Source organism: Macaca fascicularis, chromosome 7 (assembly GCF_037993035.2).
Source record: "Macaca fascicularis isolate 582-1 chromosome 7, T2T-MFA8v1.1".
In the NCBI taxonomy this organism is placed as follows: Eukaryota; Metazoa; Chordata; class Mammalia; order Primates; family Cercopithecidae; genus Macaca; species Macaca fascicularis.
The window spans coordinates 51,781,903-51,809,481 of NC_088381.1; the positions used below are offsets into that span (position 1 = coordinate 51,781,903).

The following is a 27,579-nucleotide window of genomic DNA, read 5'->3' on the forward strand; positions in this document are numbered from 1 at the left end:
GGCACAATCTCAGCTCACTGCAACCTCTGCCTCCTGGGTTCAAGGGATTCTCCTGCCTCAACCTCCAAAGTAGCTGAGATTACAAGCATGTGCCTCCACGCCCAGCTAATTTTTGTATTTTTAGCAGAGACGAGGTTTCACCATGTTGGCCAGGCTGGCCTCAAACGCCTGACCTCAGGTGATCTGCCCGCCCAAAGTGCTAGGATTACAGGTGTGAGCCACCGTGCCTGGCCACAGCTATGGTTTTATAATCAGCAAATGGCATTTAATAATGGGTTAGTATCAAACAAAACTGGGCAGCAACACAGACCAATGCACATTCTTCTTGATGTGTCAGTAGGAACAAATACAGCAAATTAAAAATTGTCACTCTGCTAGAAAATGAAAGATCACAGAGATGTTTGGATCAGTCCTCTCCTCTTTTCTGAGGATGAGTCTCAAATCACAGAAAGAGAAGTTACTCAAGAATCCTCTGGAACAGCCCAAGTGCAGGTTCAACTCAGACACTACTACCAACATCAGTAAGAGGATTTAAGGGTTTTTTTCCCTTTTTTAGAGACAGAATCTTGCTATTTTGCCCAGACTAGCCTTGAACTGAGCTCAAACAATCCTCCTGCCTCAACCTCTCAAGTAGCTGGGACTACAGATGTATGTCACCACACCCAGTACTTACTGGATTTAAAACATCACTGTTAGTCTCAGTAAACTCTGGGCAGACTTTTCCCGAAGGAAGTGGTAAGAGAGGGCAGGAAGCTCACAGGCATCCCTAACACCTTATTTCCTTTCCCTTAACATCTTGAGGAACTAGGCCTGGAGGAAGAGAACCATGTTGTATTTTTGCGAAGCTCAGCCAGCATCCATTTTATTGGAGTAATAAAGGATTTATTTAAAGAGCAGCAGTGCTTATAGCTTATAGCCCTGAAACACTAGATTGAGAAGAAGTATCAACTTGACCCTACTTACAGGAGTTGTGCCGACGACGGAAACTTTTGGACTGACTCAAGGATTCCATGTGCCTGTCGACATAGCTCTTTGAACACTGTTGCTGCTGGGGGGAAACGGCAACATCCTGGCTCTTCACATCTGTCCTCTTAGGGATATTCTGAGGGGCACTGCTGGAAGAGGTTGGCTTCTTGACCAACTTGCCTGTGCCATTCTGACTGATGCCCACTTGGCAGCCAACACCAGAAGGGCCTAATTCTGTCTGATGAACGTCTCCAAAATGTTGGTTGCCTCCAGGTCCTGGTATCTCCAGAATTTTTAACTCCGTAATGTCACCTGCCCTGAAATACACAAAAAAGCCAAGTCTCAAAATTATAATAGTGGTAAGAATGATGAAACTGAGTTCATTAGCAAACAGCTACCCCTTTGCAGGACTGCATTTTAATGAGTTATCAGAGGCTAGGAAAGGGGGCTGTGTGCTTAAGGACAGGGGTCAGCCACCAACTGTCCAAGTGACACAATGCTGGCCTTTAAAAAGAGGCTATTGATAACAACAAAACTATATTAATCTTACATTCCCACAATGTTTAATGGCTTTTTTCCATTCATTCACTCCCTTGCTCATTCAACAGGCATAAATATAAAATACTATATGGTAAGCCCTCCACTAGGAACTATTTTGATCTGGTATATAGAGATGAAAACCACTATGTGACCACAGGAACTCAGTCTGATCAGTAGAAAAGACAAGTACATATTCAATCAAAAGTGTTACATGGGCTGGGCACAATGGCTCATGCCTATAATCCCAGCACTCTGGAAGGCCGAGGCAGACGAATCACTTGAGGCATTCGAGACCAGCCTGGTCAACATGGCAAAACCCTGTCTCTACTAAAAATAGAAACAATTAGTTGGGTGTGATGGTGCACACCTGTAATCCTAGCTACCCAGGAGGCTGAGGCATGAGAATCGTTTCACCCTGGGAGCCAAAGGTTACAGTGAGCAGAGTGCACCACTGCACTCCAGCCTGGGCAACAAAGTGAGACTCTGTCTAAAAAAAAAAAAAAAAATTTTTAAGTGTTAAATGTTATGACAGGGGTGTGCATAGGAGACTAGAGAGCCTAAAAGCAAAATATTTAAGTTAGTCTGGTGGAGATGAATGTAATACTTAAGCTAAATCTGGCCAGGACAGGCAGAAGGAGAGGCTAAGCAAAGAACAGTAGGGAGAAAGGCATCTCAGGTAGGGACTCAGAGACTAAGGAAATGTAGAAAATATGGCCTATGTGAGAAACTGCAAATGTTATGGTGATACTAAAGGGAAGGATGCTTGTGGAAGGCTATCAGGAAGTAAGGCTGCAGAGGTAACCAGGGACCACATCATGATCACAATGGATTTTCCCGGTGGCTATAGGGAAGGAGAAGAAACAAGAGGCAGTGGTACCAGTTAGAAGACCAAGCAAGAAATAAGAGGGGATGAACCAAGCAAGTGGTAATTGCAAAGGGAAAAGGGAGAAGGGATCAAGAGACATTTCAAATCCATAGGATTTTGGCAAGTAAGTGAACACGAGGATTAAAGAGAAAAAAGAGTTTATTATGACTCCTAAGTTTCTAACGTGGGGGAAAGGTGTTATTAATCATAAATAATGGGTATGCCCTTGGAAAAAGAAATCTACAGGAAGACATAACAAGATTAGCTCCGAAAATCTTGCATTTAAGATACCTTGTGGGATATCCAATGGAAATGACCAGCAGATGACGTGTCTGTCTCATAACGGGCCTAAGTTAAAGATTTCAGGTCTCATTAATGTATAAGGTACACATGAGATTGTCTAGAGAATAAAAGCTGAGAAAAGAACCAAAGATAAAATGCTGAGTAATTCAATCTTAACAGGTGAGAAGAAGAAAAGGAACATAAAAGTAAAGGAATGGAGGAATATGTGGAATACATGCAAAGTAAAACCAGAAGTGACAGGGAAACTAAAGGAGAATACTGCACTTCAGAAGTTAGGGAGCACTGGCTGGGCGTGGTGGCTCACGCCTGTAATCCCAGCACTTTGGGAGGCCGAGGTGGGCGGATCACTTCAGGTCAGGAGTTCGAGACCAGCCTGGCTAACATGGTGAAACCCAATCTCTACTAAAAATACAAAAAATTAGCCGGGCGTGGTGGCAAGCGCCTGTAATCCTAGTTACTCTGGAGGCTGAGGTGGGAGAATTGCTGGAACCCGGGAGGCGGAGGTTGCAGTGAGTTGAGATCATGCCACTGCACTCCAGCCTGGGAAACAGAGTGAGACTCCATCTCAAAAAAAAAAAAAAAAAAAAAAGTTAGGGAGCATTGTATTTTTATTTATTTTTTTAGAGACAGGGTCTTGTTCTATCACCCAGGCTGGAGTGCAGTGGTGCTATCATGGCTCACTGCGACCTCCATCTCCTAGGCTGAAGTGATCTTCCTGTCTCAGCCTCAGGAGTAGCTGGGATTACAGGCACATGCCACCACGCTCAGCTAAGCTTTTAAATTTTTCTTTTATAAAGATGAGGTCTCACTATGTTGACCAGCCAGTTTTGAAATCCTGGGCTCAAGTGATTCTCCTGCCTTGGCCTCCCAAAGTGCTGGAATTACAGTCATAAGCCACTACAGCCATGAGGGAGCATTCAAATCAGATTGGGATTGAGATACTGTCAGTCAATTTGGCCATTAGGTTATTTGTAACCTTGGCAAAAGCTAATTCAGCAAGATGATAAAGTTAGAAAAAAAGATAATGGTAGGGTAAAGAGGGTCTAGAGAATGAAGCCACAAAATATAGAGAAAGCAGACTATTCGGCTCTGACAAGGATGATGGGTTCAAGGGAAGGGAAATGACACAATACCTAGTGGCAAACGCAAGGTCTAAGGGAGAAGGTTGTTTTTAATACAGGGGAGGCCAAGGAATGAATATCGGAATGCAGAGAGGAAATAAACAGTATAGGCCGGGCATGGTGGTTCACACCTGAAATCCCAGCACTTTGGGAGGCCATGACGGGCAGATCACTTGAGGCCAGTAGTTCGAGACCAGCCTGGCCAACATGGTGAAACCCCATCTCTACTAAAAATACAAAAAGCGGCCATATGCCAAGAGAATGCTAGCAATCAGACCTAGGTTCAAGCTCCACAGACCACCAGATTGGATTCAGAAGAGTCAGTCAGGACACTCACCTGAAGGTGACTTCTGGAACAAGACACTTCACTCCATTATGGAAAGGCCGGGTGAGAGAAATGGTCTGGCTGACCTGATCCACAGCTGACACTCTTCCCTGATAGACACCCAAGCTATCTCCACAATTGATGGACACAATACTTCCCAGCCAATCTGCAGCCATGTTTCAGATGTGAGACCACTGTGAAGAGAAGGAACTATTCAGTGTGCCTTGGTGAAAAGACAAACTTTTAATTAAATTCAGCAAATACATCAGGCTCTGTACCAAGTGTTGGTTAATAAAACATATTCTATCACATTGTTAACTAAGGTAATAAACCATGAAAAAATTAAAAAACTTTTTCAGGAGTATACATATTAATAAGTAATATTATTTAATACATATAAAGATCTTACAATTGCTTTAAAGCACATACATTGGATAAAGATAATATTTATTACACATCAAATCACACAAACTATAATCTGTTTATATTGTGTTTTAATAAATCTGCTGCCAGAATGCTTTCAAAGAGAGTATGTTACTGAGAAATAATATACTAAAAAAACAAATACTGGTAATGCCACTGTTGCTGATAATAATAATAAATTCTGGGTAGTTGCCTTTTGTTCTTTTTTTTGAAACGGAGTTTCACTCTTGTTGCCCAGGCTGGAGAGCAATGGCGCGATCTCGGCTCAACACAACCTCTGCCTCCCGGGTTCAAGCGATTCTCCTGCCTCAGCCTCCCAAGTAGCTGGGATCACAGGCATGAGTCACCACACCCGGCAAATTTTGTATTTTTATTTTTAGTAGAGACGGAGTTTCTCCATGTTGGTCAGGCTGGTCTAAAACTCCCGACCTCAGGTGATCTGCCTGCCTCGGCCTCCCAAAGGGCTGGGATTACAGGAGTGAGCCACTGCGTCTGGCTTTTTTTTTTTTTTTTTTGACACAGAGTCTCACTCTGTTACCTAGCCTGGAGTGCAGTGGTGCCATCATAGCTCACTGCAGCCTCAACCTCCCAGGCCCAACCAATCAATCCTCCCACCTCAGCCTCCTGAGTAGCTACGACTAGAGTCCTGTGCTACCAATCCCAGCTAATTTAAATTTTTTTGTAGAGACAAGGTCTTGCTATGTTGCCCAGGCAGTCTCAAACTCCTGGCCTGAAGCAATCCCCCCACCTCGGCCTTCCAAAGTGCTGGAATTACAGACATGAACCACTGCGCTTGGCCTAAAAAAATTTTTAAAGCCAATTGAAGGTACTACATAACACTAAACCTAACAACTACAGAATATATATCCTTTTCAAGTCTATACAGAATGTTCACGCCTATATGTTGGGCCTTAAACAAGTATGAATAAAGTTAAAAAGACTGAGATCACATAAAATATATTCTCTACCCACAACAGAATTAAATTTGAAATTGATAAAAATAGATATTTAGAATATTCCCAAATATCTGGAAATTAAGCAAGACATTTCCAAATAACCTATGGGTAAAAGAAATCAAAAGGGCAGTCAGAAAATGGTTTGAACTCAATGATAACGAAAACACAATATCAACTTTTGTATGATGTGCTTAATACAGTGCGTAAAAGGGGGAATGTATAACTTTAAGTGCTTGTATTAGGAAAGAAAGGTCTAAAATCAGTTATCTGAGATTCCATCTTAAGTATTAGTAAAAAAAGAACAGATTAACCTGCTGTTATAGAAAGGAAATCAAGAGCAGAAACCAGTGAAACAAGAAACAACTAAGAAAAATAAAACAAAAATTAGCTCTTTGAAAATATTAAACAAGTTGGTAAATGCCTAATAAAGAAAAAAGATAAACACATTTTATTAATATCAGAAATGAACAAAGAGACATCACAGACATTAAAAATAACCTTACACCAGTAAATCTGACAACTAGACGAAATGGGGAAATTCTTAGACAAAAGTTATCAAAACTGATACAAGAAATAAAAAATCTGAGTAGCTGCATGTCTATTTTAAAAACTGAATTTATCAAGAGAATAAGACAAGACACAAACTAAGAGAAAATATTTGCTAAAAGACATATTTGATAAAGATCTGTTATCCATAACATACCAAGAACTCTTAAAACTCAACAATAAGAAAATGAACAACCTGATGAAAAAATGAGCAAGAGACCCGAAAGGATACTTCACTAAAGAAGACATGGACATGGCAGGCAAGCATATGAAAAGATGCTCTACATCACATCATTAGGGAATTAATGGAAATTAAAACAACAATGAGATGCTACTACACACCTGTCAGAATGGCCAAAATCCAAAACACTGGCAACACCAAATGCTGATGAGGATGTGGAGCAACAAAAACCATCATTCATTGCTGACAGGAACGCAAAATGATGCAGCCAATGATGAGTATGCATTTTTTTCTTTTTTTTTTTCTTTCTTTTTTTTTTTGAGATGGAGTCTCACTCTGTTGCCCAGGCTAGAACACAGTGGCACAATCTTGGCTCACTGCAACCTCCACCTCCCAGGTTCAAGCAGTTCTCCTGCCTCAACCTCCTGAGTAGCTGGGATTACAGGCATGCACCACCACGCCTGGCTAATTTTTGTATTTTTAGTAGAGATGGGGTTTCACCATGTTGGTCAGGCTGGTCTTGAACTCTTGACCTTGTGATCCACCTGCCTCAGTCTCCCAAAGTGCTGGGATTACAGGCGTGAGCCACTGTGCCCGGCCTCTTTTATTTATTTACTTATTTATTTTGAGACTGAGTCTCGCTCTACCGCCCAGGCTGGAGTGCAGTGGCACGATCTCAGCTCATTGCAGCCTCTGCCTCCCAGGTTCAAGCAATTCTCCTGCCTCAGCCTTCCAAATAATTGGAACTACAGGTACGTGCCACCACACACCAAGCTAATTTTTTTTTTTTTTTTCAGTAGAGACGGGGTTTCACCATGTTGCCCAGGCTGGTCTCAAACTCCTGACCTCAAGTGATCCGCCTGCCTCGGCCTCCTAAGAGATGGGTTTACAGGCATGAGCCACCGCGCCTAGCCTGCATATGCATATTAATAAGGTAGTTTCTCACAAAACTAAATATACCATCTAATCCAGCAATCACTCTCCTTGGTATTTACCCAGATGAACTGAAAATTTACGTCCACCATAAATCTGCACGTGGATGTTTACAGCAGCTTTATTCAAAACTGCTCAAATTTGGAAGCAATCAAGACATCCTTCAGTAGATGAATGGATGAACTACGGCACATCCAGACAATAGAATATGATTCAGCACAAAAAAGAAATGAGCTATCAAGCCATGAAAAGACATGGAGGAAACTTAAGAGCACATTGCTAAGTGAAAGAAGCCAAAGTGAAATGGATACATACATACTATGATTCCAGCTACAAGGTTTTCTGGAAAAGGCAAAACTATGGAGACAGTAAAAGGAGCAGTGGACACCAGTGGCTGGTGGGGTGGGGGTGGGAGGTGAATAGGCAGAACACAAGAGAATTTTTAGGGCAGTTAAACTATTCTGTTTGATGCTATAATGGTAGACACGTGTCACTTCAAAACTCACAGAATGTACAACACCAAGAGTGAACCCTAATGTTAACTATGGACTCTGGATGACAATGATGTGTCAGTGTAGATTCACCAATTGTAACGAACACAACTGTGGTGGTGTTGACAGCAGAGATGGCTTACTGGGGGGCAACAGTGAGATATATGGGAACCCTCCGTACTTTGGGCTCAATTTTCCCCTGAAACTAAAACTGCTCTAAAAAATAAAGTCTATTTAATAGAAAAAAACAAACTGATTATGTAACTTAAAACCTTCTTACAAAGAAAAATCCAGGCCTAGATGGCTTTACTGGCGGTTTTTCTTTTTAACCAAGTCTGAACTAGATAGCTTTACTAGTTAATTTTATCAAACATTTTAAGAAAAAAATAATGTCAATCTCATAGCCGGGCGCGGTGGCTCAAGCCTGTAATCCCAGCACTTTGGGAGGCCGAGACGGGCGGATCACGAGGTCAGGAGATTGAGACCACCCTGGCTAACACAGTGAAACCCCCGTCTCTACTAAAAAATACAAAAAACTAGCCGGGCGAGGTGGTGGGCGCCTGTAGTCCCAGCTACTCGGGAGGCTGAGGCAGGAGAATGGCGTAAACCCGGGAGGCGGAGCTTGCAGTGAGCTGAGATCCGGCCACTGCACTCCAGCCTGGGCGACAGAGTAAGACTCCGTCTCAAAAAAAAAAAAAAAAAAAAAAAAGAAAACACAGGAGAATGAGGCTGGACACAATGGCTCACGCCTGTAATCCAAGCACTTTGGGAGACTGAGGCAGGTGGATCACTTGAGGTCAGCAGTTTGTGACCAGCCTGGCCAACATCGTGAAACCCCATCTCTACTAAAAATACAAACACTAGCCAGGCGTGCTGGCACACGCCTGTAATCCCAGCTACTCAGGAGGCTGAGGCAGGAGAATCACTTGAATCCAGGAGGCAGAGGTTGCAGTGACCCGAGATCACACCACCGCACTCCAGCTTGGGCAACAGAGCAACACTCCGTCTCAAAAAAAAAAAAAAAAAAGGCTGGGCACAGTGGCTCACACCTGTAATCCCAGCACTTTGGGAGGCTCAGGACGGTAGATCACTTGAGTTCAGGAGTTCAAGACCAGCCTGGTCAACATGGCGAAACCCCATCGCTACTAAAAATAACAACAACAAAATAATTAGCCAGGTGTGGTGGTACACACCTGTAATCCCAGCTACTCAAGAGGCAGAGGCAGGAGAATGGCTTGAACCCAGAAGGGGAGGTTGCAGTGAGCAAAGATCACACCACTGCATTCTAGCCCAGGTGACAGAGCAAGACTCTGTCTCAAAAATAAAAATTAAAAAAAAGAAGGAAACATTTCCCAATTTGTTCAATGTAGCTAGCATAACTCTGAAGTGAAAGCCTCCCCACAAAGGCTTTATAAGAAAAGATCAACATCCTGCACAAATATAGACCAAAAACCTTCAATAAGATATTAAATCAAATCCAGCAATAAATTTTAAAAGTCTAATATATCACGTATATTTAGGTCTCTACTCCTAGAATGCAAAATTGGTTTGGTATTTTAAAAACTGATCAATTTTAAATCATTTTAACAGAATGAGAAAATCATATAACTTTATCACATCAATAAATACAGAAATATTCTCTTGATACCAAGACCTGACAACAATAGTACAAAAACAAAACTACAGAATACTATCCCCCACGAATGTAAACATAAAATTCCTTATCAAAATATCACCCAACAATTCAACAATAATGATCCAGGCTCAGTGGCTCACACCTGTAGTCCCAACACTTTGGGAGGCCAAGGTGGAAGGACTGCTTGAGGCCAGGAGTTTGAAACCAGCCTGGGCAACATAGTGAGACCTTATTTCTACAAAAAACAAAACAAAAAAACAAAACAAAACAAAACAAAAAAGCCAGGTGTGGTGGTGCATACCAGTTATCTCAGCTACTTGGGAGGTTGAGGCAGGAGGGGAGCTTGGGCCCATGAGTCAGTAGATGGAGTGAGCTATGATCACACCACTGCACTCCAGCCTGGGCAACAAAGCAAGACACTATCTCTAAAAATAAAAATAAAAAACAAAACAATAAACATACAGAATTATACACCACACCCGGCCAGGTGCAGTGGCTCACGCCTGTAATCCCAGCACTTTGGGAGGCCAAGGCGGGCGGATCCCGAGGTCAGGAGATCAAGACCATCCTAGCTAATATGGTGAAACCCCATCCCTACTAAAAATACAAAAAATTAGTCAGGCATGGTAGCATGCACCTGTAGTCCCAGTTACTCTAGAGGCTGAGGTAGGAGAATGGTGTGAACCCAGGAGGCAGACCTTGCAGTGAGCCATGATCATGCACTGCACTCCAGTCTGGGCGACAGAGCGAGACTCTGTCTCAAAAAAAAAAAGAATGATATACCACACCTAGGTGGAGTTTATTCCAAGGATGCAATGCTGACTCAATATCAGAAAGTCAATCAATATAATCTACCGTATCAACAGGGTAAATAAGAAAAACACATGTTCATAGCAACCGACACAGAAAATGCATCTGACAAAATTCAACACCCATTCATTCTTTTTAAAAAAGTCTCCCAGAAAAACGGGAATAGAGAGGAACTTCATTAATCTGGTAAAGGCATCTAAAAAGCCCCTACAGCTAACATTATATTAAATGGTGAAAGACTGAATGCTTTCCCTTTAAGAACATGAACAAAGCAAGGATACCCACTCTCACTCAACACAGCTCTAGAAGTTCTTGCAATAACGCAAGAAACAGATTAAAAAAAAAAAAAAAAAAAAGGCATACGGTTTGGAAAGGAAAAAACAAAACTGTCACCATCTGCAGATGATATAACTGTCTATGTAGAAATTCCCCATAATCTACAAAAAGTCTTAGAACAAGTGAGTTCAGCAAGATTGTAGGATACAAGATAAACATACAAAAGCTAATCTTATTTCAGTATATTGGCAATGAACACATGGGCAATGAAATTTAAAATACAATACCATTTACAATTGCTCAAAAAATAAAGGACTAGGTGTAAATCTAAAAAACAAAGGGTACAGGATTTGTATACTGAAAATATGCAGCACTGAGGAAAAAATCAAAATGCTAAATATAACAGATATAACATGTTCATGGATTAAAAGACTCAACATAAAGTATGTAAATTCTCCCCAAATTGGTATAAAGGATCAATGCCGTTCTTATCAAAATCCCAGCAAGATTTGTAGACACAGACAAAGTTATTCTAAAATTTACATGGAAAGGCAAAGAAACTAAAATAGCTAAATCACTTGTTTTGTTTTGTTTTTTTTGCGATGGAGTCTCACTCTGTCGCCCAGGCTGGAGTGCAGTGGCACAATCTTGGCTCACTGCAGCCTCCACCTCCCGGGTTCAAGCAATTTTCTGCTTCACCCTGCTGAGTAGCTGGCATTACAGGTGCCCGCCACCACGCCCAGCTAATTTTTGTATTTTTAGTAGAGAAGGGATTTCACCATCTTGGCCAGGCTGGTCTTGAACTCCTGACCCGTGATCCACCCACCTCAGCCTCCCAAAGTGCTGGGATTACAGGATTACCACACCCTGGTGCTAAATCAATTTTTTAAAAGAAAGTGGGAACAATCAGTCTACCTGATTTCAAGACTTACACAATTATAATAATCAAGATTATGTAGAGGGACAGACATGTAAATCGATAAAATAGAAGGCAGAACACAGAAACAGACTCACAAAAATATGCCCAACTGATTTCTGACAAAGTGCAAAAACAATTCAATGCAGGCAGCATAGTTTTTACAACAATAGCGCTGGAGCAAATGGAAATCCATCAGCAAAAAAATGAACCTCAAACTAAGTTTCACACTTTATACAAAAATTTACTCAAAATGGATCATGAACTTAAATGTAAAACATCAAACTAAAACTTTTATAAAAAAACATAAGAGAAACCCTCAAGATCTAGGGCTAGGCAAAGAGTTCTTTGACACCAAAAGCTCAATGCATAAAAAGGAAAGCTGATCAACTAGACATCTTGAAAATTAAAAATTTTTATTCCACAAAAGACAGGTTACAGACTGGGAGAAAATACTTGTGAACCACCTATCTGACAATGACAAAAGAGTAGTATCTAAGATATATATATCTTTCAAAATGGCTAAAATACAGTGATAACACCAAGTGCTAGTAAGAATGTAGAAAAAATGGATCACTCGTACATTGCTAGTCCAAATATTGAATAGTACAGCCACTCTGGAAAACATCCTGGCAGGTTATTAAAAAAACTAAACATGCAATAATCAGCCAGGTATGGTGGCACACACCTGTAATCCCAGCTACTTGAGGGGCTAAGGCATGAGAATCTCTTGAACCTGGGAGGTGGAAGTTGCAGTAAGCCATGATCGCACCACTGCACTCTAGCCTGAGCAAGAGATTGTCTCAAAAAAAAAAAAAAAAAACCCCAAGGCTGGGTGCGGTGGCTCACGCCTGTAATCTCAGCACTTTCAGAGGCCAAGACCGGCGGATCACAAGGTCAGGAGATCGAGACAATCCTGGCTAACACGGTGAAACCCTGTCTCTACTAAACATACAAAAAAATTAGCCGGGCATGGTAGCGGGTGCCTGTAGTCCCAATTACTCGAGAGGCTGAGGCAGGACAATGGCGTGAACCCAGGAGGCGGAGCTTGCAGTGAGCCAAGATGGTGCCACTGCACTCCAGCCTGGGCGACAAAGACTCTGTCTCAAAAAAAAAAAAAAAAAAAAAAACCCCAAAAAACTAAACATGCAACTACAATATGATCCAGCAGTTGCACTCTTGGTCATTTATCCCAGAGAAAGGAAGACCTAGGTTCACACAAAAACCTGTACACGGGCTGGGCGTGGTGGCTCATGCCTGTAATCCCAGTACTTTGGGAGGCTGAGGCAAGCAGATCACCTGAGGCCGCGAGTTTGATACCACCCTGACCAACATGGAGAAACCCCGTCTCTACTAAAAACACAAAATCAGCCGGGCATGGTGGCACATGCCTGTAATCCCAGCTACTTGGGAGGCTGAGGCAGGAGAATCGCTTGAACCCAGGAGGCAGAGGTTGTGGTGAGCTGAGATCGCACCATTGCACTCCATTCTGGGCAACAAGAGCGAAACTCCGTCTCAAAAATTTAAAAAAAAAAAAATACCCTGTACACAAGTGTTCAGATCACACTTACTCAAAAAAGCTACAAACTGGAAACAACCCAGATGACCTCAATGGGTGAATAAACAAACAGTGGTACATCCACACCACGGGGCAAAAAGTAAAAATGCCAACCCCAAAAGGTTGTGCTCTGTATGATTCCATTTGTGTAACATTCTTGAAATGACAAAGCTATAGAAATGGAGAACAGGGCCGGGCATGGTGGCTGATGCCTGTAATCCCAGCACTTTGGGAGGCTGAGGAGAGTGGATCACCTGAGGTCAGGAGTTCAAAACCAACCTGGCCAACATGGCGAAGCCCCATCTCTACCAAAAATACAAAAATTAGCTGGGCGTGGTGGCGAGCGCCTATAGTCCCAGCTACTCGGGAGGCTGAGGCAGGAGAATCACTTGAACCTGGGAGGCAGAAGTCGCAGTGAGGTCATGACAATGTACTCCAGCCTGGGCAACAGAGTGGCAACATGAGGGACTCTTGTAGTAATGGAACTATTTTACATTTTGACCATATCAATGTCAGTATCCTAGTAGTGATACTGTATTATAGTTTTGCAAGATGTTACCAACAGGGAAAACTGGGTAGGGCATAAGGAATCTCTCTGTATTATTTCTTACAATGGCATGTGAATCTACAACTATCTCAGAAGTTTAATTAAAAAAAAAATCAATGCCTTCCATCACATTAACAAAATAAGTGATGAAATCATGTATAATCATATCAATAAATGCAGAAAGATAATTGGACAAAATTTAACAATCATTTACTATATTTAAAAAGGGGCGGGAAAGCTGGCACCTATGAAACAATTGCAGCTAACATCACACTTAATGGTGAAATAGGCCAGGCATGGTGGCTCACACCTGTAATCTCAGCACTTTCAGAGGCTGAGGCAGGAAGATCACTGAGCTCAGGAGTGTATGTTTATGTCTAAATGTCTTGGCTCTTTGTGAAAATGGTTCTAAAAAATACAGTATTCTTAAGCATACTCTATGCAAGATCCTATATAAGATATGAAACCTAACTCTTCCCCATTCACACAAGGAAGTCAGGAAATAGCTAGCAGATATATATAAATACACATGTTAAGCACAAAGTGAAACACTGGGTCAATGTTTTTACATTAAAAAAAAAAAAAAAACGAGCACTTGAAGCTGTTTCAAATACTAATTTCAGACATAAAGGGGCAAAAAAGGATATAAAGCAACCCTCTGGTAAAAGAGTATATCCCGACTGAGTGTGGTGGCTCACGTTTGTAATTCCAGCAGTTTGGGATGACGAGGCAGGTGGATCACATGAGGTCACCAGTTCGAGACCAGCCTGACCAACATGATGAAACCCTGTATCTACTAAAAATACAAAATTGGCTGGGCACAGTGGCTCACGCCTGTAATCCCAGCACTTTAGAGGGCTGAGGCGGGCAGATCACAAGGTCAGGAGTTCAAGACCAGCCTGACCAAAGAGGTGAAACCCCGTCTCTACTAAAAATACAAAAATTAGCCAACTGTGGTGGCGTGTACCTGTAATCCCAGCTACTCAGGAGGCTGAAGCAGGAGAATTGCTTGAACCCGGGAGGCGGAGGATGCAGTGGGCTGAGATCGTGCCATTGCACTCCAGCCTGGGCAACAAGAACGAGACTCAGTCTCAAAAAAAAAAAATTAGCTGGGCATGGTGGCGCATTCCTGTAATCCCAGCTACTTGGGAGGCTGAGGCAGGGGAATCACTTGAAATTGGGAGGCGAAGGTTGCAATGAGCTGAGATCACGCCATTGCACTCCAGCCTGGGCAACAAGAACGAGACTCCATCTCAAAAAAAATTAAACAGGCCAGGCGCGGTGGCTCATGCCTATAATTCCAGCACTTTCGGAGGCCGAGGTGGGTGGATCACCTGAGGTGAGGAATTCGAGACCAGCCTGGCCAACATGGTGAAACCCCATTTCTACTAAAAATACAAAAATTAGCCGGGTATGGTGGTAGGTGCCTGTAATTCCAGCTACTCAGGAGGCTGAGGTGGGAAAACCACTTGCACCCAAGAGGTGGAGGATACAGTGAGCCAAAATTGCGCCACTGCACTCCAGCCTGGGTAACAAGAGCAAGACTTTGTCTCAAAATAAATAAATAAATGAAGGGAAAAGAGCAAAAAAAGCATATAAAGCACTCCTCTGGGCCAGCCGCAGTGGCTCATGCCTATAATTCCAGCGCTTTCAGAGGCTGAGTGAGGTGGGTGGATCACGAGGTCAGGAGTTTGAGACCAGCCTGGCTGACATGGTGAAACCCCATCTCTACTAAAAATACAAAAATTAGCCAGTCATGGTGGCGGGCACCTGTAACCCCAGCTACTCGGGAGGCTGAGGCAGGAGAACCGCTTGAACCCAAGAGGTGGAGGCTGCAGTGAGCTGAGACCACACCACTGCACTCCAGCCAGGGCAACAGAGCAAGACTCCGTTTAGAAAAAAATAAAAAATAAATAAAAATAAAGCACTCCTGGCTGGGCATGGTAGCTCACAGTTTTAATTCCAGGAGTTGGGGAAGCCAAGGCAGGAGGATCACCTGTGTCCAGGAGTTCAAGACCAGCCTGGGCAACACAGCAAGACCCTGTCTCAAAAAAAAAAAAAAGGTATGCCCCTTCAGAAACACGAAGTCTTAAAGAGTCCAGCTCTAGAGATTAATCAAACTCTAGATAGTTCTCTAGTGATCTAACCGAGCAAATATCATAAAACTATGCAGACAGAACCAAAGATTAAAAGAACAATAAATTAGCAGGCTCATCCAAAGCTTTTTTTCTTTTTGTTACATTTTATTATATAATGAGACGGAGGCTTGCTCTGTCACCCAGGCTGGAGTGCAGTGGCACAATCTTGGCACACTGCAACTTTCGCCTCCCAGGTTCAAGCGATTCTCCTGCCTCAGCCTCCTGAGTAGCTGGGACTATAGGCACCCGCCACCACGCCCAGGTAATTTTTGTGTTTTTAGTAGAGATAGGGTTTTGCCATGTTGGCCAGACTGGTCTCGGACCCCTGATCTCAGGTGATCTGTTCACCTCAGCCTCCGTGCTGGGATTACAGGCATGAGCCACTGTGCCTGGCCCTTGGGTAAATTTTCAATGCAACACAATTTCAACAATAATGATGGTAAAAAGGCACAAAATACACATATTTTAGACTTTTTTCCCTTCCTGATCAACCTTTGTCTAATGTCACAAAAGCATGAGTTTCCTTTCCTATCATTTATAATCCATCATAATTCTACTCAGATGCAGAATAAAAAGCACCAGAAATTAACCAGATATGAAAAGGCTTTATTCTTTATTTAACATATATCTTTAAGACACTCATGTTGTACATTCAAGTTTATATTACGGTAATAGTAACTGAATAGAATTTTTAATACTTAGAAAATGTGGATACTCATTCATAAGTGTTCTTCTATGTAGTCAATATTAATAGAAACTTTTAAAAATGTAACCACTGAAAGTGTAACAAACTGCCCTTTCCTCAGACACTTCACTTGGTAAAATACATGAATGCATTATTCAAAACTCCTCAAACAGGTTTATTCTATAAAGAAAATTATGTTATTTACAGAAAACAGTAAATCTAAAACAAGTACAGTACCCATCAACTGTGTTCCTAATCAGACTAGGGAAGGGGCTCCATCAATTATAGAGCTAACACCTCCATGTCATAAGATGTACAGGAGATATAGGAGCTACAAGGAACCAATCTTGTTTTTTATTTCCTACTTTTCTATCAAGGTATAACATATACAGTAAGTCAGTCTACATATTTTAAGTGTACACCTCCATGAAATTTTACATATCAATTCACCCATGTGACCACCACTCAAAACAAGGCAGACAATTTCCAACACCTCAAAAGGCTCCATTGTGTCCTCCTACAGGTAGTTATTATTCTGACATCTATCATGAAAGATTATTTGAGCCTAATTTTGAGCTTCATACAAACAGAATCATAAAGGTTCTCTTTTAGAGTGTTTGTCTTCTGTTGCTCAAAAGTACATCTGTGAGGCTAGGCACAGTGGCTCACACCTGTAATCCCAGCACTTTGGGAGGCCAGGGAGGGTGGATCACTTGAGGTCAAGAGTTCAAGACCAATCTAGCCAACAGGGCAAAACCCTGTCTCTACTAAAAATACAAAAAAATTAGCTAGGCGTGGTGACACATGCCTGTAATCCCAGCCACTTAGGAGGCAGAGGCACAAGAATCGCTTGAACTGGGGAGGCAGAGGTTGCAGTGAGCCAAGATCCTGCTACTGCACTCCAGTATGGGTGACAGAGTGAGACGTCTCAAAAAAAAAAAAAAAGTACCTTTGTGAGATTCATCCCCATTGTTGCATGTATCAGAAGTGCGTTATTTTTCATGGCTGTGCTGCTTTCTGTAAGTATGCCTCAATGTATTTATCCATTCTACTGCTGATACACAGTTGGGTTATTTCTAGTTCTGACTTATTATGAATAATATTCTTATACTGCATACAGTATATTTTTGCGATGGATAAATGCATCCATTTCTACTGGGCATATAACACAGGAAGTCATATTATACTTATGACTTTATTAGAAACTGCCAAACAGTTTTCCAAAGTGGTTGTACCATTTTATATTACATCTACATTTACACAACCCACCATACGTCAGTTTCTTTTGCTCATCTTGCCAAAACTTGGTACTATGCTTCTCTTTAACTTATTCTGGTGGGGTGCAATGGTTTTGATATTTTCTTTGTTTTGTTTTTTGTTTTTTTTTTGAGACGGAGTCTCGCTCTGTCTCCCAGGCTGGAGTGCAGTGGCCGGATCTCAGCTCACTGCAAGCTCCGCCTCCCGGGTCCACACCATTCTCCTGCCTCAGCCTCCCGAGTAGCTGGGACTACAGGCGCCCGCCACCTCACCCGGCTAGTTTTTTTTTTTGTATTTTTTAGTAGAGACGGGGTTTCACTGTGTTAGCCAGGATGGTCTCGATCTTCTGACCTCATGATCCACCCGTCTCGGCCTCCCAAAGTGCTGGGATTACAGGCTTGAGCCACCGCGCCCGGCCGATATTTTCTTAAACATACTTCTTATGTACTCTTGCTTCATTGATACTGTTTTTCTCCCAATAAATTATTCCTAAAATTGTAATGACTACTGAATTCAGAAATGTTGTGATTTACTATTCAGTCAAGAACTTGCTACCAAAGTTCATTTAGTCTTATTTGTCTTCCTTCTGCCTCCATTTCTTAAACACCTCCAGGTAAGAACACTTTAATTCATTTATCACTTTGTTCTTATACAAATAAACAAGTTGCCAATTACAAATCTAGCTACTTTGGAATATCCTTCATCTCATTAATACATTGCTACTTCTTGTGTAAGTTTGCTGACAGGATTTGACATACAATAAAAAAAAATACATCTTCCCTGTAAAGCCTATTCGTGACAATAAATCCTTCAAACAATTCCACTTCTAAAAAGAATTCTTCTGTATAGTATTCAACAATGTTAAATATTTCAAAAAAATGCAATGTTGGTGCAGCTAGCTAACCAACACTTACTTTGCCACCTTGTTATTAAAATCTATCGTAACAATCTGTGTAGCTAGGAAGGGAGCCACAAATGTCACATAATCAGGATTTTCCATATTACTTTTAATCATGGGATTATTTTGCTCAAATGCTGAACTATCAGGATTTCCAGACTACTGAATGCCAGATAAGTAATGGGAGTTTATCATTACTCTGATAAGCCTTTGGATAACAAAGTCAGGTAGTGCTAAACACTCTTCCATCTATTATATTACTGAGGCAGCTGCCCAAATGATCTATAAATTACAAATAAACAAGTTGCCAATTACAAATCTAGCTACTTCATCTCTGTGCCACATCAGACAACTCACAGCATTCAGATCCAACGAACAACCCTTGGTCTGCTAAAAACAATTATAATTAACAGCTGTGGATGAGTGAGTGTTTGTTATAGATTTCTGAAAAACTAGGAATTGTTCCACACAACAGGAAAGGTGTTTGTTGAATCAAAATCTTGGGAATGGCAGAGATCTTAAAAGAAAATATGCAACCAAGCATGATGGCTCAGGCCCTACATCCCGGCACTTTGGGAGGCTGAGGCAACAGGATCACTTGAGGCCAGGAGTTTCAGAGCAGCCTGGGCAACATAGCAAGACTGTTTCCACCCCCATCCTCACCTCGCCTCAGAAAAAGAAATCCAGCACAATCCTAGTACTAAACCCATATCTTCCATAAAAGGCAGCATGGTGAAAAGAGAATAAATTCTGAAATCACGTTGGGTGTGGTGGCTCACGCCTCAGGTGGTTGCAATCCTAGCACTTTGGGAGGCCAAGGAGGGCTGACCGCTTGAGCCTAGGAGTTCAAAGCCAGCCTGGGCAACATGGCAAAACCCTGTCTCTAGAAAAAAATACAAAAAATTAGTCAGAAGTGGTGAGAGGCGGAGGTTGCAGTGAGCCAAGATTGCACCACTGCACTCCAGCCTGGGTGGCAGAGCAAGACCCTGTCTCAAAAATAAAAAAAAGAAAGAAAAAGAAAAAAATGAAATCAGATATCACAGACCCTGGTTCACTTTTTTTTTTTTTTTTTTTTTTTTTGAGACTGTCGCCCAGGCTCGAGTGCAGTGGCGCGATCCTGGCTCACTGCAACCTCTGCCTCCCAGGTTCAAGCAATTCTGCTGCCTCAGCCTCCCGAGTAGCTGAGACTACAGGCGCCCACCACCACGCTCGGCTAATTTTTTGTATTTTTAGTAGAGATGGGGTTTCACCGTGTTAGCCACGATGGTCTCAATCTCCTGACCTCGTGATCCGCCCGCCTCAGCCTCCCAAAGTGCTAGGATTATAGGCGTGAGCCACTGCACCCTGGCCTCCTCGGTTCACTTCTGTACTTCCTTACTAACCAGCACTACGACCTGGGCAAATTACCTAATCTGAGTCTCAACTGCCTCATCTGTAGGGAATTATGCCAATTATACCCCTATCTCATAGAACCACTATATGAATTATTTTAAGATTAAGATACCATACGGATTATTTTAAGATTAAATGAGATAATCCATATAGTGTCTACCACATAAAAAAAATTAGTTCAAATGTCTCCTTTTGCCAGAAAGAATACCGCTCACAGCTGAGATCCGGCCACTGCACTCCAGCCTGGGCGACAGAGCGAGACTCCGTCTCAAAAAAAAAAAAAAAAGAATACCGTTCACATAGGGAACCTAAGTTACGGCCCTGGAAAATTACACTGTGAGGGCCACCTCACTTCTCACCCAAACAAAATGACAAAAATACATGAATTCCCTCTACAACATCTTGGAAATCAAGTCCTGGTCTTTAAACTAGAATACACATATCCCTAGGGGGTACATAAAGATATGCAAGCAAGGGAATCGATTTCCACACTACTGTCATAATCCTGATTTGTGTGGATAACTAGATGATCAATTTTAAATTTTCAAGCATAAAATTTATTACTTTAGGATGGGTAGGAAAACTACAGCCCTAAGCCAGAGCTGGTCTGCTACCAATAAAGTTTTATTGGAACACAACTACACACAAATACTTGCATATCATCTACGGCTGTTTTCTGTTTTTTGGGGGTTTTTTTTGAGATGCAGTCTTGCTATATCACCCAGGCTGGAGTGCAGTGGAGCGATCTCGGCTCACTGCAACCTCCACCTCCCAGGTTCAAGCGATTCTCCTGCCTCAGCCTCCCAAGTAGCTGGGACTACAGGTGCCTGCCACCACTCCCAGCTAACTTTTGTATTTTTAGTAGAGACTGGGTCTGGCCTCAGCCTCCTGAATAGCTGGGACTACAGGCGCCCACCACCACACCTGGCTTTTTTTTTTTTTTTTTTGAGATGAAGTCTCCCTCTGTCAACCAGACTGGAGTGCAGTGGTGTGATCTCAGCTCACTGCAAGCTCCGCCTCCCGGGTGCACGCTATTCTCCTGCCTCAGCCTCCCGAGTAGCTGGGACTACAGGCGCCTGCCACCACGCCTGGCTAATTTTTTTTGTATTTTTTAGTAGAGACGGGGTTTCACCGTGTTAGCCAGGATGGTCTCGATCTCCTGACCCCGAGATCCACCTGCCTTGGCCTCCCAAAGCGCTGGGATTACAGGCGTGAGCCACTGCGCCCGGCCACATATTGTCTATGGCTGTTTTCTCACTACAGTGATAGTTGAGCAGTAATCACAGAAACCACTTGGCTCATAAAGTCTTTCATCTGGTCTTTCGCAGCAAGTTGACTTTTGCTTTAGGATAAAATTCTGTGGGAAAAGTGGAATGGATACAAGTTCAAAAAGAAAAAGGAGAAATATGTAATGGACAAACTCCCAAAATGATAAAAATGACCAAAACTAACTCAACTAACTGTATTATGAAATTGAATTAGTAAAATCTTCCTAGAGAGAAAAACCCAGGGCCATAGGACTTCACTGGTAAATTCTATAAAACATGTAAGAAATAATACCAATCCTACACAAACTCTTTCAGAAAACAGAGGAGGAAGGAACACTTCTCAATTCATTTTATGAGGTCATAATTACTCTGCTACTAAGGCCAAAGATGACATTAAAAAAAGGAAACCTCAGACCAAAATCTATCATGAACATAGTCACAAAAATTCTTAACAAAATGTTAGCAAATTGAATCCATTTACATGTAAAAAGTAGTAGATACATGACTAAGTAGGGTTCATTTCACAAATGCAAGATGGGCTTAAAGTCTGAAAATCAAGTAATGTAACAAGCCATGTTATATATTTCTTAGTCTGTTTCAAAAGTTTAGTTGTATGTTTTTAAAACATCAAATTGATACTGTATTTAGGTAATTTTATATTTATTTTTAAGAAGTCAATATTTACTTGTCAGAAATTACATCCTAAACTATTTAAAATTAAATACTTACACTATTTAAATCTACGATGAAAAGTTTCAGGTGCCAACTTAGAAGTATATAAGATCTAACAGATTCCCCAGTCTTTCAGACATTCTCAAGAAGAAGTTTTAAGACCAATAACCCGGCCTATACCTGAAAGTCTGAAATGACAAGGAGAAAAACAATCACTCATGCTAAAGCAACACCACCATATCTTCAGACTTTTGACTTCTGCCCATAAATTTACTCTTAGCACATCTAGATCCAAACCTAATATTCCAGGTACAAGCCTACCAATGATGCAACCTTTCTCATTCTACGTTTTGTATTTTCCTAACACAATATACTAATGCAGGTCACATCAGTTCTTCTCACAGCCTTCTTAACCACACCACTGACTGGTGATTAAAACACCAAATCTTTTTATTACAGGAATTCCTGTGAGGTTACATCTCCACCCTCCCCCAATAGGTATAGTTGATTTTTTTTTTGGACCCAAGCACAATTTCTCAACATTTATACAAGCTTCTTCCATTTCATTAAACAGCACTGAGTAAATATATTGAGATCTCTTCCCATTCTGGCAATCATCAACCAAATGACTCTTTCTTTACTTCATAAAGGCACCAAATCCAATAAGCAAACCTGCTAGATAAGGTTTCAAATACATGAATTGTATAAAGTGATGAAACCCCAGTTCAGATCACCAGAATTCCAGCTGCAAGTAGTGCTCACAAATCAAATCTCCATACACAGATGCTCAAACTCATGACTCCATCTAATTCTACCACAATCTGGCAAATTCCTCCATCTCACCCACTCGGTTATCATAAGACTTAGTAAGACCAGGCGCAGTGGCTCACACCTGTAATCCCAGCACTTTGGGAGGCTGAGATGGGTGGATCACCTGAGGTCAGGAGTTCGAGACCAGCCTGGCCAACATGGTGAAACCCCATCTCTACTAAAAATACAAAAATTAGCCAGGCGTGGTGACGCATGCCTGTAATCCCAGGTACTTGGAAGACTGAGGCAGGAGAATCGCTTGAACCTAGAAGGCGGAAGTTACAGTAAGCAGAGATTGTGCCACTGTACTCTGTCCAACCTGGGCAATGGAATGAGACTCCATCTCAAAAAAAAAAAAAAAGACTTCATAAATGCCTTGCTAAAATTCTGACACACTATCATTATGGTCACTATACTCCTTTGAGACACAATTTGGATGTCCTGTCCTGCTGTTCTGGCTGAATTTAGGAGAAATCTAGTAAGCCCTTCTCTGAATAAGAAAAGAAAAATGAGGCTGGGCGCGGTGGCTCAAGCCTGTAATCTCAGCACTTTGGGAGGCCAAGACGGGCGGATCACGAGGTCAGGAGATCAAGACCATCCTGGCTAACAGGGTGAAACTCCGTCTCTACTAAAAAATACAAAAAAACTAGCCGGGCGAGGTGGCAGGTGCCTGCAGTCCCAGCTACTTGGGAGGCTGAGGCAAGAGAATGGCGTAAACCCGGGAGGCCGAGCTTGCAGTGAGCTGAGAGCCGGCCACTGCACCCCAGCCTGGGCGACAGAGCGAGACTCCGTCTCAAAAAAAAAAAAAAAAAAAAGAAAGAAAAATGATAATGTATTAATTACAGAATCTCACAAATGGCAAAGATTTTAAGCATTTTCTAATGTTGTTTTTCTTAGAGACAGAGTCTTGCTATGTTGCCCAGGCTGGCCTTAAGCAATCCTCTCACCACTGCACTCGGCCCTAGTCTAATATTTTTCTTCTCTTTTTTTTTTTTGAGACAGAGTTTGGCTCTTGTTGCCCAGGCTGGAGTGCAATAGCACTATCTTGGCTCACTGCCTCCTGGATTCAAGAGTTTCTCCTGCCTCAGCCTCCCAAGTAGCTGGGATTACAGGTACCCACCATCACACTCAGCTAAGTTTTATATTTTTAGTAGAGACAGGGTTTCACCATGTTGGCCAGACTGGTCTCCAACTCCTGACCTCAGGTGATCCACCCGCCTCAGTCTCCCAAAGTGCTGGGATTACTGGCGTGAGCCACAGTGCCCGCCCTTAATATTTTTCAAACTATACCTCACGACCTATTAGGGCTCAGACACAATTTAGTGCGTTGCAACCAATTTTTTTTTAGAATGCATCTTCTGTAGAAAGGGTAAGTAAACTTTTCATCGGTGGGTGGGGCTGTGTGTGTGTGTAGACACTGAGTGTGCAGGGGCACAATGAGTAATGTCGTGATGTAAAATATATCTAACTGCAGGTCACAGGTCAAAAATTTTGAGACACTTTTCTAGCCCCATAACCCTATGCCAAGGAAGCTCTACCAAGAATTTGGTAATAAACAAAAAGTCATGTTTTTACAACCATTTTTACATCATACAGAGAAACCAGCTAAGAGAATTTTGTGCTCAGTACACCTAATCTGCCATTCATTTAAAAAAAAAAAAAAAAAAAAAAAAAGATTAGGATCCATCTGGGTGTCCAGCTGAAATACTAAACTGCTTGGAGACAGCCATTTCTGTTTTGGTGGGGTGAAGACCTGTATTTGAGACAGCAGACTGAAATCGGTTTGGTCTGTGGCTAGGGAAGAAAAGAAAAACCATTCTGGGTCGTGAGTTCCTTATCTGTAACCAGAGGAGAAGATTGTTGGCTTGGTCAGTTGATTTTCAACTAATATCCCAATTGCAGAGTTAGGCGAAGCAATTGCTACTGGGAGATTAATTGAAAATCAATTGACCAAGCCAACAAGGGCTATGCCTCCCACAAACCAAAACACTTTAGCCACTCAACAAGTCAAGTATTGATAAATACAATCAATATCACACAAAGAGTACTGATAAGAACCACAGACTTGCACCAAAGGCAGAAATGAATCCAGGGATAACTTCCCGGGATTCAGAAGATGTGACCTGGTAAGTATAAATTTCTCAGGCATCCTCTTTTTCTACCCTCCAGTTCACCTCTGTCCTCAAGCTATTAGTCATGGATGTGGCACTGGCGTTCTTCTCTGCCACCATATCTCATTATGCAAAGGGAAACTGAGGCATGAAGAAATCAGTGAGCCAATGAACTACAGCAGCCACCAACAAGGCTGGACTAAGGGCCCAAGCAGCTAATGCCTCACGCCTCACACAATCCCCGTACTATTTAGAATCCTGCAGTCCTCAGCCTCCCACCTCAAACCAAACTCCTGCGGCCGCCCATAGTACCTGGCCCCCTGCGAACCCGATGAAGCCCCCAGCTCTTGCCTGCCTTCCTCTATAAAGGTCTATGAGGCCTGGAACTCCGAAGCCTAAAGCAAGCCCGGCATCCCCCTCCCACGAGCGTCCACACACCAGCAGCCTCTTCCCTTCGCTCCCACCTCCGCCCCGACGGGCCTGGAGCTCCTCCGCACACCACACCAAGCCGACCACGCAATACCAGAGGACCCACAGAAGAACTCTCTCCGCGCCCACCCCTACAGCTTCGGCCGTCACCGCCGCCGCCGCCGCCGCCGGAAGCGCCCCCACGTCTCCACGCCACCGCCGTGAGGTCACTTCCCGCGCGACACCTTGGAATCCAGGGCAAGCAACTGAGGGGCGTGGCGCCCGGGAAATTTAAGAGGTTGGAAGAACGTCCCTTCGGCCTTACAGAATTGCGCTTGCGTAGCCATTTTGCTTTCCACGCTTACTTACGTCCTATGCCATCTTGGCTGAAATCGGGGCTCTACCCACGACTCCTCGGCCTCGATGCCCGGGCCCCGTGTTGCAGGCTCGATGCAAAGCCTCCGCTTCCCCTCCTGTTCCCCCAGCGCCAATCGCAGAGCTGGAGCGGAGGACTTTCAGGGAGGCACCCTCCGTGCTATACCGCAGCTGTGGGACTCAATAAGTGGGACAACCCCCTGATGGATTAAAGAAAACAAGATATTTCTGCCGTGGTCGATCTTCAAAGCGTTATCAGCTTCAGCCCATTTGGGGCTTAGAATAGCCAGTCCATGCTTGACTGCTCTCCCTTCCCCCATATTCAGTACACGGGAAAGTACTGCTCTTCTACCCTTGGCATTTTAGAGTCTTGATTTGTAGGGAGAGGGGAAAGCATGTGTTTGGGGCCAAGACAGTGTAATGAGGAATATTGCATGGCCTTGAAGCCTGACACCTGGTTTGGGAACCACTACTTGGGCGAGTAGCATAGAGTAGGGTAGCAGTTCCAAACCTAGCTCTACAAAATCAGTTGAAGAACTTTGTAAAATTTCCACTTTCTAGGGGACTACTTCGCCCTCCCCATCCATCACCAGAGATTCCCTAGGTCAGAAGGGGTCTTTGTCTTTTACTGTTATTAACCAACACTTCTAGAGCAGTTTTTGGTTCAGGGCAAAATTGAACAGAAAGTAGAGAGTTCCCATATATCCCCTGTACACATAGGCACACACACACACAACTTGTCCCCTTATGGACATCTTGTGCTACAGTGGTACATTTGGTAACAATTGATGACCCTACTTTGACACATCATTATCACCCAGAGTCCATAGTTTACAATAGCATTTTCTCTCGGTGTTGCACATTCTGTGGGTTTTGACAAATATATAATGACATGTATCCACCATTATGGTATCATCCACGATAGTTTCACTGCCCTGAAAATCCTCTGTCCTCTGCCTATTCATCCTTCTCAGTCCCCTGACCACTGGCAACCACTGCTCCTTTTACTGTCTCCATAGTTTTGCCTTTTCCAGAATCGCATATAGTTGGAATCATACAGTATGCAGCCTTTTCACATCGGCTTCTTTCACTTAGTAATATGCTTTTAAAGTTCTTCCATGTCTCTTCATGGCTTGATAGCTCATTTCTTTTTTGTGCTGAATAATAATATTCCATCGTCTGGATGTGCTGCGACTTATCCATTCACCTGCTGAAAGACATCTTGGTGGCGTCCAAGTTTGGGCAATTATGAATAAAGCCCCTTTACATCATGTGCAGATTTTTGTGTAGACATGAGTTTTCAATTCATCTGAGTAAATCCCAAGGAGTGCAACTGCTGGATTGGATGGTATATTTAGTTTTGTGAGAAACTACCAAACCGTTTTTCAAAGTGGCTGCATCATTTTTTGCATTCCCACCGGCAGTGAATGATGGTTTCTGTGCTCCACATCCTTGTCAGCATTTTGTGGTGTCAGTATTTTGGATTTTGGCCGTTCAAATAAGTGTGTAGTAGTATCTTATTGTTTTACATGCAATGCCCTAATGACATATGCTATTGAACATCTTTTCATATACTTACTTGCCATGTGTATATCTTCTTTGATGAAGTGTTTGTTCAGGTATTTTGCCCATTTTTACATTGTGTTATTTTCCTGTTGCGATTTAAGAGTTCTAGGTATATTGTAGATAACAGTCCTTTATCAGATATGTCTTTGATAATATTTTCTCCTAGTCTGTGGCTTGTCTTCTCATTCTTTTGAAGAGCAGAAGTTTTACATTTTAATGAAGTCCAGCTTATGAATTATATTTTTCACAGATTATGCTATTGATATTGCCCTAAAAAGTCATTGCCATTCCCAAGATCAGTTAAGTTTTCTCCTATGTTGTCTTCCAGGAGTTTTATAGTGTTCATTTTCAATTTAGGTCTACAATCCATGTAGAAGGTGCAATGTCTTTTTTTTTTTTTTGAGAGCCTCACTCTGTCGCAGAGACTGGAGTACAGTGGCACAATCCCAGCTCACTGCAACGTCCGTCTCCTGGGTTGAAGCAGTTCTCCTATCTCAGCCTCCCGAGAAGCTGAGATTACAGGCACCCACCACCATGCCTGGATAATTTTTGTATTTTTAGTAGAGACAGGGTTTCACTGTGTTGGCCAGGCTGGTCTCAAACTCC

General features: G+C 42.5%; 1 protein-coding gene across 10 annotated transcripts in view; it reads right to left on the reverse strand.

The window, feature by feature from the left end:
- The window catches only part of EDC3 (enhancer of mRNA decapping 3), a 62,761-nt gene extending 37,527 nt beyond the window's left edge, over window positions 1-25,234 (reverse strand). The window contains exons 1-5 of one of the 10 annotated variants that reach the window (XM_073996359.1): window positions 25,063-25,234; window positions 21,761-21,891; window positions 6,388-6,469; window positions 4,133-4,314; window positions 964-1,283 (exon numbers count right to left, since the gene is read on the reverse strand). In XM_073996359.1, the coding sequence (XP_073852460.1) occupies window positions 964-1,283; window positions 4,133-4,296 (484 nt within the window). In that variant the 5' untranslated portion in view covers window positions 4,297-4,314; window positions 6,388-6,469; window positions 21,761-21,891; window positions 25,063-25,234. Of the gene's footprint in view, window positions 1-963; window positions 1,284-2,662; window positions 2,782-4,132; window positions 4,315-6,387; window positions 6,470-21,760; window positions 21,892-25,062 lie in introns of those variants that run through there. The other 9 variants (XM_065548186.2, XM_015452453.4, XM_065548183.2 and 6 more) reach the window with 9 other exon arrangements.
- Between the last annotated feature and the right edge of the window lie 2,345 nt (window positions 25,235-27,579).